The 17334-nt window shown below is 40.0% G+C and overlaps 1 protein-coding gene across 1 annotated transcript; it reads right to left on the reverse strand.

Annotated features, from left to right (window-relative positions):
- Positions 1-5615: 5615 nt before the first annotated feature.
- Positions 5616-7148, reverse strand: LOC131255713 (EG45-like domain containing protein). Its single transcript, XM_058256513.1, has 3 exons — positions 6985-7148; positions 6596-6899; positions 5616-5801 (listed from the first exon to the last, which is right to left on the reverse strand). Exons 1-3 carry the CDS (start codon positions 7091-7093, stop codon positions 5795-5797), a joined length of 420 nt encoding a protein of 139 aa, XP_058112496.1. The 5' UTR covers positions 7094-7148; the 3' UTR covers positions 5616-5794.
- Between the last annotated feature and the right edge of the window lie 10186 nt (positions 7149-17334).

Below are 17334 nucleotides of genomic sequence, written 5' to 3' on the forward strand. Positions count from 1 at the left end.
GAGCAGGGGACAGGAAAATGAGAGACATTGAAGGAAAGAGTGCGGCCACACACCAAGAGGAAGAGGAAAGTGTCCATTTGAGTTTCAATAGTGGGCCACCAATCCAAACCTTTTGTCAATGTCATGACCCACTTGAATTTTAGACCTGCCACATATAGGCATTGGTGTCCACCATGAGACAGCGCAACATATATATAGAATGAACATCACACAATTATTACAGTTGCCCAACATTGCTTTTGATAAACGAGTTCTTGTTAGAATGAGCTATTTCCATAGCTAATTGCAATGTAAAATTGGCCATATCTGAATTGTTTTTCAAAAGTTTATACTATTTCCATAACTAATTGCAATGTAAAATTAGCCATATCTGAATTATTTTTCAAAAGTTTATACTATTTAGATAACTAATTGCATTGTAAAAATAGCCAAATACTATACACATTGTATATAGCAGAGTTGAAAACCACTTGAAATTTTTTTTCTCAACCCAGATCAGACTGAAAGCCAACTAATGAGATAAATTATTTAGGTTTGCATCTCCTTACACCCTCACATGTGATAATCGGTCAGGTTTGCATCCCCTTACACCGTCGCCGACCCGTTAACTAAACATGGGTGGGATGATTATTACTACTACTACTACTTGAGCTGGATCTGAATTTTGATGGATTGGTTATAGGTGTGACCGGTCGGTTAAAGGGGTCAGGCAGAAGCCACCCTGGGCTTGACCAACTGGATCCATTTGCACCGTAAGTGCAGGGGAAGCAGATTGCATCCTGCCCGTCACGGGATGATAATCTGTGGAGGCAAGGCTTTATGGGCGCCACCATGATGTATGGGTTTTATCCTGTGTCCATTCACTTTTCTAGATTAGGGAGTTTGTTTTTTAAATTACATATATAAATGGGGTAAATTGCTAATAATGACTTTTGAAGGTTGTTTGTGAAAGAGCCTTGAAAATAGGGTACCTTTAAAATCCATGGGTCCCAAAGTGATGTGTGTGTATGATCCATGTTGTCTATCTGTTTTACTATCTAATTTTAAGGTATCCATCTAGAAATGAGTCAGATTGGAAGCTCAAGTGGACCACACCACAAAATATAAGGTGGTTAATGATGTCCACGGTTTAAAATTAAAACCTTTTTTAAGGCTTACATGGATGTGTATCTATCATCCAACCTGTTTACAAGATCACACTAAAATGCATAAGGTTATATACAAATATCAGCTTGATCCAAAACTCCTGAGGCCTCTAAGAAATCTTCAACCTTGGGCGTTCAATTCCCACCATTTCCTATGGTGTTGTCCACTTGAGCTTCGGATCTCCCTTATCTTTTGGGTCATGCCTTAAAATGGACTGGCTGAACGGATAGATGGCGTGGATAAAATAAACACATCACAGTGGGCCCTACAACTTTTAAAATGTAATTTTGAAAGAGGAAAGCTTTGCAAGCAAACTCCCTGTGAACGTCAACCTTGGAGCTGTTGCTGTAAATATACAGGTAAACGATTATCTCAAATCACATCGGTAAATTAAAAAACAAACCTCATGTGAACCCAAAATAAGGCAGACGGGGAAGCGGAATAGCTGGTGTACTACCCACCAGCAACCTATCTGGTGTGTTTACGTCACTAAGTTCTGTGGATCCCATCATGAGGTATGAGTTATATCCAAACCGTCCATCTACTTAGTGAACTAGTCGTAAGTGTTGAGCTGAAAAATAAGACATATCCAAACATCAAGTGGACCACACTAAAAAGAGAAGTGGAAGATTGAGCACCTGCCATTGAAACCTTTCTGGGTCACATAAATTTTGGATTAATATGATATTTGTTTTTTCTCTTCATCCAAGTCTTAGTGACCTTATGAACAAATTGGATGGAAAGTAAATGTTCCGGTGGCCTTACAAATGTTTTAATGGTGAAAATCATTGTGCCATTGCTATTTGTGCTGTGGCTAGGGGTGTCCACCAACCTAGCTCGGTTAGCTCGCTCGACTTGACTTGTAAAAGCTCGATTCGAAGCTGAGTTCGAGCCGAGTCGAGCTGTTTTTCTGAGCTCGAAAATGAGTTCGAGCAGGTCCCAGCTTGACTCAACTCGGATCAAAATAGTTCGGTGACTTGGTTACTTTGCCATCGATGTTGCTCACCAGCTGTTTGATAAAATGACTCAACGAAATGTGGCTAGTGGCAAGGAAGATTTGGCTAGCTGGTGGCAAGGAAGGTATGTACCTGAAACAATTACTTTTTCTCTCTCTTTTTTATTTTGTTTTTTTATTTTTTATTTTTGTTTTTGTTTTTGTTTTTATGTTATTTAGAAGGTATTTAAGAAAATACTTGTAAAACTATTGCCTCTGTTTGTAAAATAGTGGGATTTTGAAGTTACAGTTAAAGTGTTTGTGGAAATGCCTCAATGGCAAACTCGGCTCAATCTCGGCCCGAGTTGTTGACTGAACCAAGCCGAGCTGGCCTGTTAGGCTCAAGGACCAGCTGAGGTCAGCCGCTGTTCGAGCCGAGTCGAGCTGATGCCAGCTCGACTCGGATAGACACGATGTACACCCCTAGTCGTGGACCACTTGAGCCTGCAACTGGGCGTGTGTTACATCACCTATTTTTGTGAGCAAAAGTAGGTGGATATGAGGGGTTTTCCGGTAAATATCCCATGTAGAAAAAGTTTTTCACCGATCTTATTATATTTGTGTTTCACTTTCATCTAGGTTTATTTGGCCTTATTAACTGATCAGATGGAGAATAAACATAGCAGTGTACCATATGAACATATAAGTGTACCATGAGAAGGTTTCCATGGTGGGTGTCATTATCACCCTGCTGATTATAGTGTGGCCCGCTTAAACTTTGGACTGTAACATTTTTGGCTTCAAATCCCAAAATTAGCTGGAAAAATAAATGAACGGGCGTGAATAAAGCCCATGTATCACGGCAGGCTGACGTAGCTATCGTGAGACGGGGCAGGACGCAATCCGCTTCCAAGTGGAGGCGGACGCGGATTAACTACTTAGAGCAACGGAAAGTGGCATTACCTATTTTTGTGAGCCCCCACCATGATATTGATACGTGTTATACACGCACCATCCGTTCATTTGCAGGTATTATTTCAGGGCGTTCATTTACAGGTACAAAGCTCAACTCGACCACCCTGGAAAACAGTGGAGACTATGACGGCCATTATTGAAACCTTCCTAGGGCAATGTGTTGTGTTTTTTTTTTGAGATTCAATGTACTGGTACTCCAAAAACTTTTGTGGCTTTAAGAAGTTTTTAACGGTAGGTGTTCAATTCCCACTGTTTTCTTTGATAGGTCCACTTAGGCTTTGGATATGCTTATTTTCTTTGCACATGCCTTAAAATGATATCTCCAGATGAACAGTTGTGATACTTGGGATCCGGAAATTGGTTTGGCGGTCAGTAGCTAGGGGTGTACAACAACTGAGCTAGCTCGGTTAGGTTGTTCGACTCAACTCGAAAAGGGCCGATTCGACTCGGTTCGAAGTTGAGCTCGAGTTGAGTCAAGCTGATTTTTTGAGCTCAAAAATGAGTTTGAGCTGGCTCCAACTTGACTCAACTCCGATCGGACCTGGCTTGAATCAAACTCGGATCAAACCAATTTGGTGACTCGGTTACTTTGATATTGATGTTGCTCACCATGTGTTTGATGAAATGACCCAGTGAAGTGTGGCAGGTGGCAAGGAAGGTACGTATATAAAACAAGTACCTTTTTTTTTCTTAATTTTTATGTTACTTAGAAGGTGTTTGATAAAAATACTTGTAAAACTAATTGCTGTTGTTTTACATACAATGAAATTTCAAAAACATAGCTTATGTATTTGCGAAAATGCTGTATAAAGAAACTTAACTCAAACTTGGCTCAAATTTGGCTCGAACTAGCGTGAGTTGCTGACCAACTGAGCCGAGCCAAGTTCGAACTGAGATCAGCTAGTGGCGGAGTGGAGCTGAGGCGACGTACACCCCTATCAGTAGCTAATCCGCGTCCAAACGAAGGAACTGGCTGTTGTCAGATGTAACATGCCAACATGTGCCTTAAAGAGACGTTTTTGACTGCCTTTACGATCAGAACCCCTTTAAGACTTCGGTCTGACCATGCAATCAATACGTTTTGGATATTTGCGGAGAAAATTCAACCGTTCACACTTGGGAAGGGTTTTCCAAGCTATACTCCAAACATGCAATCCCCTCTAACACGTCGACTGTTGGATCGGCGCGGATTGCGTCTTTACCCTTCCACATTGACTTGGTCCAGGTAGGGACTGTAGGGCCCACCCTAATATATGGGTTTCCGTCCATCTATTTTATCCAATTATTTTACAGTCTAAACCCAAAAATCAGGCAGATCTAAGGCTCAAGTTGAAGTTTTGATTAGGCTGATATTTGTATCTTGCCTTCATCTGGAGACAGCGAATTAGGTGTGCCCTGGCCTCACCCAAGATGGTGCGGTCCTTACGTGGGGCCCACCTTGATGTATTTATTATATATCCGCCGTTCATTCTTTTTACCCCATCATTGTAGGGCATATGCCAAAAATCGGCGTCCAAAACTTGTACTACTAGCCTTGGTCTAAAAACTTGAAGAGTACATTGCTTTAGAATCAAAAGGAGGAAACGTCCCGGAACTTATCCGCGTTGATTTGTATTCTCTCTGTCTGCCTCTCAAAGGCGAGGAACCATGCGTGCGCCTATCCCCGATTCACGTGTGGGCGGGGTTTCATTGGGAAATCGGATTAAGTACTGAGTAACTCAGTACCCTTTTAGCTACTGTATACTCAGTTGGCTCACCTTAAATGTATGTGGTTTATCAACGCCGTGATCATCCATTTTTACATATAAATTTAGTGGCCGAGACCAAAAATGAAGCATATCCAAAGCTCAAGCGGATCACAACATAGGAAAGGTGGGAAAAATGATTTATACCATTGAAACATTCCTATAGCCCACAGTGATATTTATTTGTCATTCAATCTCTTTGTAAGATCTCACAGACATGGATAAAGGGAAAATACAACTTTTGTGGCCCATGAATTTTTCAACAGTAGACATTCAATTTACACTTTCTCGTGGTGTGATCCAATTAAGATTTTGATATACTTCATTTTTGGGCTTAAGCCATAAAAGTATCTGGTAAAATGGACAGACGGAGTGGATAAAATACACAAATCACATTAGGCCCACGCAGTTTGTTAAGTGCACTGACTTAGGTAATCTGCTTGCGTTCATATCCATGCTACCATATGGCCTTAAAACCAAAATTAAAAATAACAGGTACAAAGGTTTACCTTATGTGGTCAATGGTCTAACTACAATGGCTAATACATGATCCCATGATATCTTGCCAATGGAAATTACAATGGTAAATGATTGGAAATATGTAATGATTACTTACTCTTATAATTGTAATTGTGCTGTAACACCGTTTACATTTGATTGCAATAATAAATTACCTATAAATGTTTATTTCACATGAAAAATGATAATTTTATAATATAAAATCACAATGATTACAATTTTTTTATTTTATTATCAAGTGGATTTAACTCTTGTTACTGAAAACTGTAATTCTTACTAACTTAGATGCCTTAAAATGACAAGGGCACCCATTTATTTTAAATTATATAAAAAATTAAAAAACTAAATAGACTCTTGTTGAAAATGCAAATGGATGATATGGAAACACTCTTTTTACATTTTCACAGCAACGAGCACTGTAATCCATAACCTCGTCTTGAAACTCTTGCCGGGTTGCATCATTTGCACATCAAAGTCAAACCCTGCACCAAGAGAAGTTCCAGGTTTAAGGTAAGATAACAGCTTTGCTACTTTGTCAAAGTGTGATAGTTGATACGCATGTAATTAGAAATTAAGTAAAATTTGCATATGCAGCATATAAGTAAGTTAAATTAGACTTTCTAATTCATAGTTTAGCTGTATCATTAAATAAAAATTATGCTTAATTGGTGATGTGATTATTCTATTGGTGGACATTTAATGTACGGTTGAAAATGAGAATTTTCAATAGTAGTCTTATTTCCACAAACAAGTGTCCACGAATCAGAAGCTATGGTTGTTCAACCAATTTAGTCGGTTTCATTTGAACTAATCAATGACACGTATGCAGTTTATGAGTGCATGGGTATGAAGTGTCATAGACTGCCTGAGTATCATATAATTTGAGATAAGATGACAAGAACCCAAAAAATATCTTCCACCAAACAAAAGAAAAAAAAAAAGAAGAAACAAACGAAAAGTTATAGAATTCATGGTGAGAAGAAGATTATGTGAGGGAAACAGAGCTTAATTGCCACAGTAGCACACGTATGCAAGATCCAAGCCGCTCATCAGTAATAACCACTCTAGCTTAAAACCCACCATGGATTAGAAAGAAATGGAGGGTCAAAAAGAACTTGATCAATTGTCCTCATTCATCATTCACAAATGGCCCATCAAATTAGAAAATGGCCTGATCCATGGGCCAGGCCATGTACGGTAGAGGGAATTTGAACCCAACGCGTGTAGTACGAGCCCCAAAAAAGAAGAAGAAGCAAAGGAAGCGGTGGAAACTTACTGTTGGAATTCTATGTTGATCTCCGATGCCACCGAGGAATTGGCGATCATGCCGAATGCATTAACAGACAACACCATCGTCGATCCGGAAGTAGAAGGCAGAGAAACTGACAAGGCCGCGTAATCAACGATCATGATCTGGATCGTCTGGTCCATGATACAAACGCCTGGCTGGGCAGCGCTGAGGCATCTAACCAAGTACTGCCTTCCACAAGAAGCCCCATTGTCCCAAATCCCATCGCCAGCTGCTGCAAACAGATTGTTCGCTGGGAATTGGGTTGCATCATTACCGTAACAAACGGTGGCTGTATCAAAACAGAATAGAATTCAATTGAAGAAGGTGTATGAACATGACTGAATATGCAGTGTAACGTTTTTTGAGGCACTTACGTAGGTATGGCGGATTGTAGAGAGCAGAGGTGCCGACGTCGGCATGAGAGTGATGGAAGAGGAATAGGATGAGGAAGGAGAGGCATGGAACATGTTGGGGTTTGTACATGGCTCAAAGGACCTTCCCTTTCTCGCCGTGCCCTTCCTGTTTTATTTTTAAATGAAGTCAACGTGTACGTTACTGCACATCTAGACATTACCACGCTGGCACGTGTGTTAGATCTTAGCCATTCATAAATGGTTCCCATTGTAAATATGTGCTGGTCCAAAATCAGGTGGATCCACTCATCAACTGTGAAATAGAGCGAAGGTATATTTTTACTATTCAAAATAAGTTTTTCTTCGATTATATTTTTACTATTCATAAGGGCCGAATTTGCAAGATTCCATCATATCAATGGTCGAAGCTATATTTTACTTTTATTTTTACTATTCATAATAACTTTTTCTTTGATTATAACTCTTAATCCATTAAACTTCAGAAGTGTGTCCACAAAAAAAGTGCAAAGAAAAATCAGGAGAATAACATGATTCAGTCAAATAGGACATTATTTTTTTGCAGAAAACCATGAAACCACTATTTAAAAGATTGTAAATTTGTTTTTATCATTTATCAATTAAATTTTAAATTTTAAATTTTTATTTTTATTTTTTTTATTATAGATATCTCAAGAAGTTCATTGAATTCAGAGTAATTATCCCCTTGAGTAAGACGGTGATCGACCTCATCATGGTGATCAACCCCATCACGATCATCCCTGCGTCAAATCGCCGTTCAATTAAGTGAACTAATGGACGGCTTACTATACATCTCTTTCCTACACCATCGTGTCCCTGATGAGGGTCTGGCCTGTTGATGTAGAACCTGTCACAGACACGTTCCTAGCATGGTTGAGCCAAAAGAAGATGGACCGTGAATTGACTATAACTTTTGATCCGGGTATCGTTACAGGGCGCACAACCTATCAATCTTTACTAAAATGGGCCATCCGAGGTGAACCGACCCACAAAGTGGGTCGCATCTGTCCATTTCGTCAGAAAAGGTGCGCTTTCAGCTCAAAAACGAATTTTTAGAAAAATTTTACTATTTTTAGTAATTCCGATTTTTTAAATATTTTTAGAGTTTTAGATTTTTTTTCCTTTTAGAAATAACTTTTAGTTATACTAGGACTCTTTTAGAGAAAGTTTATTTGCAATTTTTATTTTTATAAATTAGGCCTTAGAAGAGTTTTATTAGAATTAGGATTTTTATTAGAGTTAGAATTTTGCTATTTTTGGTAATTACGAATTTTAGTTTATTTATTTTTTTATATTAATGGTGTAAGGAGACACATTAGAGAATTATCAATTATTCATTAATCAATTTCGAATTTATTAGAATTTATTTCTATTTTCTGCTTTCTTTTCTCGTGGATTCGAGAAGTCTCTGTGAGGAGTCCAGAGAAGTTCCGTGGATTCGGAATAGTTATCCTCTTGAGGAAGACGGTGCTCGACCTCACGTTCTCCCATGTGTCAGTTTGGTATCAGAGCGAGGTTTCTCCTTGGATTGATGGCTTCTAACGACAGGTCGGGCAACAATCCCATGGGCAGTGTTCTAGGGAATTTATCTTTAACGGCGGCAGCTTTCGAAGCAGCACGGCGAGAGAATCGGCAAGCCATGCAAGGGTTGCAGGCTTCCATTGATCGCATGGCGGATCGTTTGGCGGAGGCCCTAGGGCAGCTCCGTGTTCATGGTGGTGATCCACCATCAACAATTGCTAGAATTAGTAATCATATTGATCGTAGGGCGACGCTATCAGTGAACCACAGGATCCCTCCTAATAAAGTGGGATCTAGCGACATGATTTTACAGCAAACATGTGACCCCTATGGGAACGGTGAGCCAACTCAAGACTTCTAAAGTGGAGGGACAATCTCTCAAGACTGAACAGGCCTTTGTTAAACAATCTAAGGAAACGGGAGACATATGTGCAGTAGTTGAAAAGAAAAAATATGTAGAGCCTGTGAATGTCCTAGAGGATTTGGAACCAGTATCGTAGGAGTTCAAGGGGGTTGTGCTCGATGAACTCCCTAATAAATTACCTCCCATACAAGATATGCAAATTCACGTTGATCCCGTCGCAAGGGCAAGTCCGCCTAATTGCCCACATTATCAGAAAAAATATGAAACCTTAAAGACAGATGTGAAGGAATTAATCGATATTAGTCAAGTCAAGGAAAGCATGAGTATATGTATCGTGTCGGCTCAAAAGCTTAATGCCAAGTACAAAAAAAGTCTAATAAATATCAGCGTCAAAAGTTATCTCAGACTCATGTGCCAAGTCTCTTGCGTAACTCGAGGACGAGTTTTTTTCAAGTGGAGGGGTCTGATGTAGAACCTGTCACAGACACGTTCCTAGCATGGTTGAGCCAAAAGAAGATGGACCGTGAATTGACTATAACTTTTGATCCGGGTATCGTTACAGGGCGCACAACCTATCAATCTTTACTAAAATGGGCCATCCGAGGTGAATTGACCCACAAAGTGGGTCGCATCTGTCCATTTCATCAGAAAAGGCGCGCTTTCAGCTCAAAAACGAATTTTTAGGAAAATTTTACTATTTTTAGTAATTCTGATTTTTTAAATATTTTTAGAGTTTTAAATTTTCTTTCCTTTTAGAAATAACTTTTAGTTATACTAGGACTCTTCTAGAGAAAGTTTATTTGCAATTTTTATTTTTAGAAATTAGGACTTAGAAGAGTTTTATTAGAATTAGGATTTTTATTAGAGTTAGAATTTTGCTATTTTTGGTAATTACGAATTTTAGTTTATTTATTTTTTTATATTAATGGTGTAAGGAGACACATTAGAGAATTATCAATTATTCATTAATCAATTTTGAATTTATTAAAATTTATTTCTATTTTCTGCTTTCTTTCCTCGTGGATTCGAGAAGTCTCTGTGAGGAGTCCAGAGAAGTTCCGTGGATTCGGAATAGTTATCCTCTTGAGGAAGACGGTGCTCAACCTCACGTCCTCCCCTGCGTCACTTGTTTGGTAGGCCCGCGGCCCTGGACGCGCCAGAGCCTGGCCTAAGATGATTATGCCCATCTCGATCCAGCCACGGTACCCACTTTTCTAGAGATCTAGGCTGTTCATTTGGTGTGTCCCATCGTGCATGACACATTACAAAATACACTTGAAACCGTAACTGGGCCGGGCTCAACTGGGCTAATGGGCTCTTATCAAACCCGAGTATCGCCCAATTAATAAATGGGCCTAACCATGATTGGGCTATTCCGGCCCATTGACAGCCCTACTTTTTGGGGTGGGTTATCTACCCGGTAGGGGCTCACCTTATGGATTTGTTGGATGCTTCTCGCACGTGCTATCATGCACATTTGCTGCATGCAGATAAAACCGGACTATACACTCGCGTGGAATTAGCAAATATTTTCAGGGTATTTAAATGAGGCATTGACACCAGTAACAGTGAGGATGAATTAGGAAAGATTTTCGGGGAATTTAAATGAGGCATTGACGCCAGTAACGGTAAGGATGAGAAAAACTTTGATACTCTGGCAGAGTGTGATGGATCATACGCCATAGTTTCCAAATTATGAATGTACTATACAATTATTTATTTATCTGACAGCCGGATTGGTGGGCATTCTTTGGACGGTTAAAATGAAAAATATTCAGTGGTCTTATTTCCACATACAAGTGTGCACGAATCAAGGGTTAGAATAGTTCTAGAAATTTGATTAACGTATCAAGGGTTAGAATAGTTTTAGAAATTTGATTTCTATTGGTTTTAATTGGATTTAATATTTATCACGCGTAGAGTTTCTGATACCCCTGTGTATCAGCATCATACGTTGCCAGAGTATAAAAATCTGGAACAACCGCCGACTATTTTGCCGGCATTTTTGAAGGGACGTGAATAATGACACAGGAAAGAAGCTTTGACGCTCTGTCACCATGTGATGAATGATGCGCAGGCATTTATAAATTACTTAAAAATTGCATGCGTTACGGAAAAACTAATTTAAAATTAAACCGTCCAATTCATTGACTAAAATTAAACTTGTTTAATTATCTTACTACCAGATTCGTGGACATTTATTAATGGTCTAAGATGTTTTGAATCCAATGGTCTTATTTCAAGAAACCAATGTCCAGTAATCAGGGATTAGGATTTCTCAATCAATCTAATTTTGGAATTTAACCTGGTGATAATGATTTACATAATTCAGACCTTAATTTGGGTTAGCTTATACCACTTGTACACTTTTTTAAGTGCCTGTGTATCAAGCCTTATATGCATCCGGAGTATAAAATAACTGGCCTGGAAAGATCTGTCAAAATGGGTGGACGGTGTGTATACAACACACATCACCCTGGCCCTACGGAGCCCATACCTGGACTGCGTCCTGCCCTTTCATCGCCGTACAATCAGAGTTCCGTGAGGCTCACCGTAATGAATGTGTTTCATCCACACCATACATCTATTTTTGACATATCATTTTAGAACATTAGACAGTAAATGAGGCAAATCTAAGGCTCACATGAACCACACCACAGAAATCCGCGGTGATCTTGTTCATAAGGTCGCAGGGACCTGGAAAACACAACTATCAGCTTGATGGAAACTTCAGCCATACCTAAGAAGTTTTTAATAGTAGGCGTTCAATCCCTACTTTGTGATCCACTTGAACTTGGATCTTCCTCATTTTTGAGATCATAAAATAAATTAATATTTTAAAATGTATGAACGGTGTGGATAAACGACATACATCACGGTGGGCCACACAGAGCCCCTGCCAGGGACCGAGTCCGTCTAAGCAGGGGCACAGGACGCAATCCGCGCCAGTTGCGTGCACGAAATAGCAGGAAAGAGTAACGTTTTGCCGAAAAACCGCCAACCGCACGCGCAATCCTTGCGCGAACGTTAAGGAAACGGATTGGCTACTCCACGAAATCGGATTGCGTACTGAGTTACTCAGTACCCTCTTATCGTACTGAGTAAACTCTGTTGGGCCCATTGTGAATTCACGTGGTTTATCCACGCCGTCCATCCGTTTTTACAGATCATTTTAAGGGTGAAGTATATCAAAATCTCAAGTACACCACACCAAAGTAAACGGTGGAAGCATTGATTTCCACCGTTGAAACTTTTCTAAGCCCCCCAGTGATGTTTTTTTGTCATCCAAACTGTTCATAAGATCACACGGACATGGATGAAGGGCAAAAAAAAAATATATCATCTTGATCTGAAACTTCTGTGGGCCCCCAAGAACCTCTCAACGGTAGACTTCAATTCACGCTGTTTCAGGTGGTGCGGTCCACTTAAACTTTGGATACGATTAATTTTTGGTTTAAATCTCCAAAATTATACGATAAAACGGATGGAAGGAGTTGATACAATGTATGAATGACGGTGGGGCCCAGAGTTTACGCAGTACGATTAGCGTACTGAGTTACTCAGTACGCAATCCACTTCCCAACTCCACTGCAACCCGTCAATGGCTAGTGGTCGGTGCTCGACGGAGCCATCGTGATGTAGGTGGTATATCCCAGTTTCAAGTGGGTCACAGGAAACAGTGTTTAATGAACGTGGATCATTAAAAACTTTTTGGGGCCATAAAAGCTTTAGATCAAGCTGATCTCTCTTTTTTTTCCCTTCATTGGGTCTGTATTACTTAATCAAAAGATTGTATGCCAAACAGTACAGTAAGCCTTAGGAGGATTTTAATGGTGGATATCCAATTACTATTGTTTTCGTGTTGTATGGTACGCCTGGTATTTATATCCTTCTTATATTTTGGATCAAGCCTTAAACTGATCTATAAAATTGGATGAACGAAATGGACACATACATCATAGTGTGGCCCACGTGTCACCGACCAGCAGCTACCGGGTTGGTGGCAGGGGACTATGGGAGTAGCCAATCCGTTACCGAACGTTAATGCAGTCTGCGAAGTACATCACCTGAGCGACGTAAGCCGAAACCGGAGGTCGATTGGCTAGTCGGTCACACCAGCTATATAGCTGCTGTATGGCTGTAAGCTCCATGGGCCTGATCACGAGGTATGTGCTATATCCAAGCAGGACATCCAGTTGGGAGCACATCTTAAGGCTTGATGCTAAAAATAAGACATCTAATTATAAAGTGGAATAAAATGCAAAAAGCATTGGGGGATTGAACGTTTGCCATTGAAACCCTTTTTAAGCTTAAAGAAGTTTTGGATCAATATAAATTTTGTTTTCCCTGTGCGTTCAGGTATTTGCGGCTTTATGAAACAATTGAATGGAAAATAAATATTATAGTGACCCTATAAATTATTTAACGATAAAAATCATTATTCCCGCTGCTATCCAGATGATCTTTGGATATGATTCAGTTTTTTAAAAATGCTTTAAAATGATCTCTAAAAGATGAACAGTATAGATATAGTAAGTACGTTAATGTGGGGCCATGTAACTTTGGTCTCCTTTGAGTCATTCATACAACTCCGAGCAGTCATTCATACAACTCCAAGCACGAGGACCATCCGTGCTCGTCTTCGAGCGACATGCACGTATAGCAGGTATATAGCTGGTGTGTGGTACACCAGCAAATCTCTTCGGTTTTTGTTCCAACTGTCCGTTCGGATCCAACGTGATGAACAGCTGTTTGATTGATGTCATTGACGGACGCGGATTGGCTGGTGTATGAAGTGTCGTGAGAAGACGAGTGCAGAAGTTTCTCGAGCTCCGAATGGTACGAACGGTTCAAAGGAGATAAAAGTTGCATAGGCCCATAATGATGTACTTATTATATCCACACCGTTCATACAGTTTAGGAGATCATTTTTATGCATGAGCCAAAAAATAATCATATCTAAAGGTCAAATGGATCACACCACAAATGGCAGCGGAATAATGACACCGTTAAAACTAGGGGTGCACATTGAACCGATAGAACCGTGGAACCGGACCAGAACTGACCAAACGGTCCGGTTTGGTCTGGTTCTAGAGTGCACCAGTTCCGATTTTGGTTCCAAAAATCAAAGAACTGGTTATATCGGTTCGGTTCGGGGTATGTAGAACTGAATCGAACCGTGAACCAATCCATAAAACCAAACCGTGGATCCAATCCGTACAACCAAACCATGGAACCGAACCTGGAACCGAAATAAGAACCCTTTCATTGTTTTCATATTTGACTCATGATTTATGGTTTATAATGCACCATTTAATTATTTTCATAAATGTATTTTTACACGCCTTATCTAAACCATTCATCAAATAGACCACAACATGGATGGACATGGGCTAGATAATAAAATTAAACATGCAATTAGGCTGGATTATAAAAGTCCAGAACCGTGGAACCGATCCAGAACCGAACCTGTTTTAACGATTCGGTTCCGGTTCGGTTCTAAGGTGCCAACGGTCTGGTTTCGGTTCCGAATATCCTAGAACCGTTAGGAACGGTTCAATTCCGATTTCACCCCAGAACCGGATCAAACCGACCCGTGTGCACTAGTTAAAACATACGTACGTTACATCATAACCTTTATTTTACATCCAATCTGTAAGGTCACAAAGCCCCAGGAGTGGATTGGCTGGTGTACCATACACCAGCTATATGGCTAGTGTATTGATGTCAGCAAGTTACGTGGGTATGAGCATGACGTATTTGTTATATCCAAACCGTCCATCCATTTGGTGATGTAGTTTTAAGGCTTTAGCCGAAAAATAAGACAAATCTAAAGATCAAATGTACCATATAGCAAAAAAAGAGTAGAGGATTGAACTTGTACCATTGAAACCCTTTTGGGGGTCATAGAAGTTTTGGATCAATATGAAATTTATTTTTCTTCTTCATCCATGTATTTGTGACCTTATTAACAAATTAGATGGAAAATAAACTTTATGGTGAGCCTTACAAATTTTGTAGCGGTCAATCCATTTGAACTTTTGATATAAATTATTTTTTTTCTAATACCTTAAAACGATGTGGAATAAAATAAACAAACAGTGTGAATATAATAAATATATCATTGTGAGTCATGTAACGTTGATCTCCTTTGAACTGTTTGTACAACTCAGATATCGAGGAGAGTCTACACAGCTATATAGCTGGTGTGTGGTACACACACCAACCATATTATCGTAGTCCAATGGCTAAAAAAGAGTTTCAATGGTCGATGTTCAATCCTCAGTGTAGTCCAATTCATCCTTATATTTATTGTATTTTTAGTATCAAGCCTGATGATGAGCTCGCCGAATGGATGGACAGTTTGGATATAACACTTACCTCGTGATAGGAACTACAACTTGCTGAAGTAAACACACCAGCTATATCGCAGGTGCGTGGTACACCAGCTAATCCGCTTCCGGCATTGACGTGGAACGTGGACTTACGTGCGGAAGTGCGTGCAGGGAGGAGTCTTTCATTATTTTCTTTTTCCGTCTCGTCCGAGGGGAGCGGATTAGGTGCGGCCCCGGCCTCACCGAGACTGCGCGGTACTTAAAGTGGGGCCCACCTTGTCTATTTTATGGTATAAGCCAAGAAAAAATGAACCGAATTAAATTCTAAGGTGCTATAGAAAATAGTGGAGATTGACTGTTAATGGGCCACAAAAGTTTTGGATTGAGCTGATATTTATTTTTCTTTCATAACATCTATGTGACCGTATTAAAAGGTTGGATGTCAAATAAACATTGCAGAAACGTGGTGGTGGGCTCTAGGAAGATTTTAACTGTAGGGCATTCAATCACCACTTTTTCTTATGGTATGGTCCACCTTGGAATTGGATCCGCTTCATTTTTGGATTCATACGTTAAAATTATCCGAAAAAACAAGTGGACAGTGTGGATATATAGAATACATACTTAAAGGTGGGACCCACGGTAAGCATCGCATCATCTCGGGTGAACCCGGGGCCGCACCTAAACGCTCCCTGGCTAGACGCGAATTTTCTAGGCAATTAGTCAAGTCAGACCGCCTCAGCGAGTTCCGCCAGGACATGACCGTGGCCCTATGTATATGTGTATATCTGTCCGTTCGTTTTCCAGCTCATCTTACAACGGTGGGCCTAAAACTGAAGCAGATCCAAATCTTTGGTGGACTGCACCTGTCTCTTTATCCAGGTCTCTTTGACCTTATTAACAGTTTGGATGGCAAATAAACATTACGGTGGGCCTTAGGATATTTTAATGGTAGGCATTTAATCACAACTGTTTCCTATGATGTGGTCCACCTGAGACTTATATATGCTTCGGTTTTGGGAAAACGTCTTAAAATGAGCTGAAAAAACGAATGAACGGAATGGATATACAATACGTATATCAAGGTGGGCCCCACGGTTACACCTTAGAGAACTCGATCAGCTGCGGACCTAATTGACCCACGCCCGTTTCATCTTTGATGGGTTAGACTCGTGTCTTAGTTTTGCACCGTTTAGAAAACGACGGACTCATCCACATTTCTACATCTGTTTGCTGCAGTTTCAACAGTACAGCTATCCAGACCATCCAAATCATGGGTTCCTTCAAATGATAAGCAATCCTAACCATCCAATCAATGGCTATGAAATGAATGTTTAATTAAAACAGTGAGCGGTCCAAATTTCAGGAAAAAAGATCAGATGGCTAACATTCTCAGTGAGAACTTCTGTCATGCTCCATCTACAATCGGATAAGAGATTTGACGGTCCACAGTTGGATGAGAGATTTGATGGTCTTGATTACCATACAACTAATTCCAGGTGCACCTTTGAAGCGCATTTTCTAATGTGGCTACACATGTCCCGAAGATCACGACGGTTCGTATGTTGGGTGGGGAGCAGATTAGGTGCGCCCCGATCTCACCCAACATTTTGCAGCCCCGTACAGAGTGTTCGTTTTGCCAGCTCATTTTAGGACATTAACTCAATGATAAAACATATTCAAATGTCAAGTAGACCACACCCTCAGAATCTGTGGGGAATGATCGTTAAAAACTTTTTGTAGGCCACAAAAGTTATCAAGAGATTGAATTGCAAATAAGCATTAGGGTGGGTGGGCCTGACCGTGGGGGCATATTGTATATTCATGTAGCCTATTTGTTTTGCCAGCCCATTTTAGGGCATAAACCCAATAATAAAGTAGATTAATAGGGTGGATTCGAATCTCATGTGAACCACGTCACCAGAAAAAGTGGCGAATGACCGTTGAAAACTTGTTCGTAGGTTATAAAAGTTATTAATAGATTGAATTGCAAATAAGCATTACAGTGGGCTAGCAAGTTTTTAATAGTGGCTGTTCGTATGATCCACTTGAGATTTGGATTACTTTATTTTTGGGATCATTTTCTAAAACGATATGACAAAATGAACGGTG

Source organism: Magnolia sinica, chromosome 1 (genome assembly GCF_029962835.1).
Source record: "Magnolia sinica isolate HGM2019 chromosome 1, MsV1, whole genome shotgun sequence".
Lineage (NCBI taxonomy): Eukaryota > Viridiplantae > Streptophyta > Magnoliopsida > Magnoliales > Magnoliaceae > Magnolia > Magnolia sinica.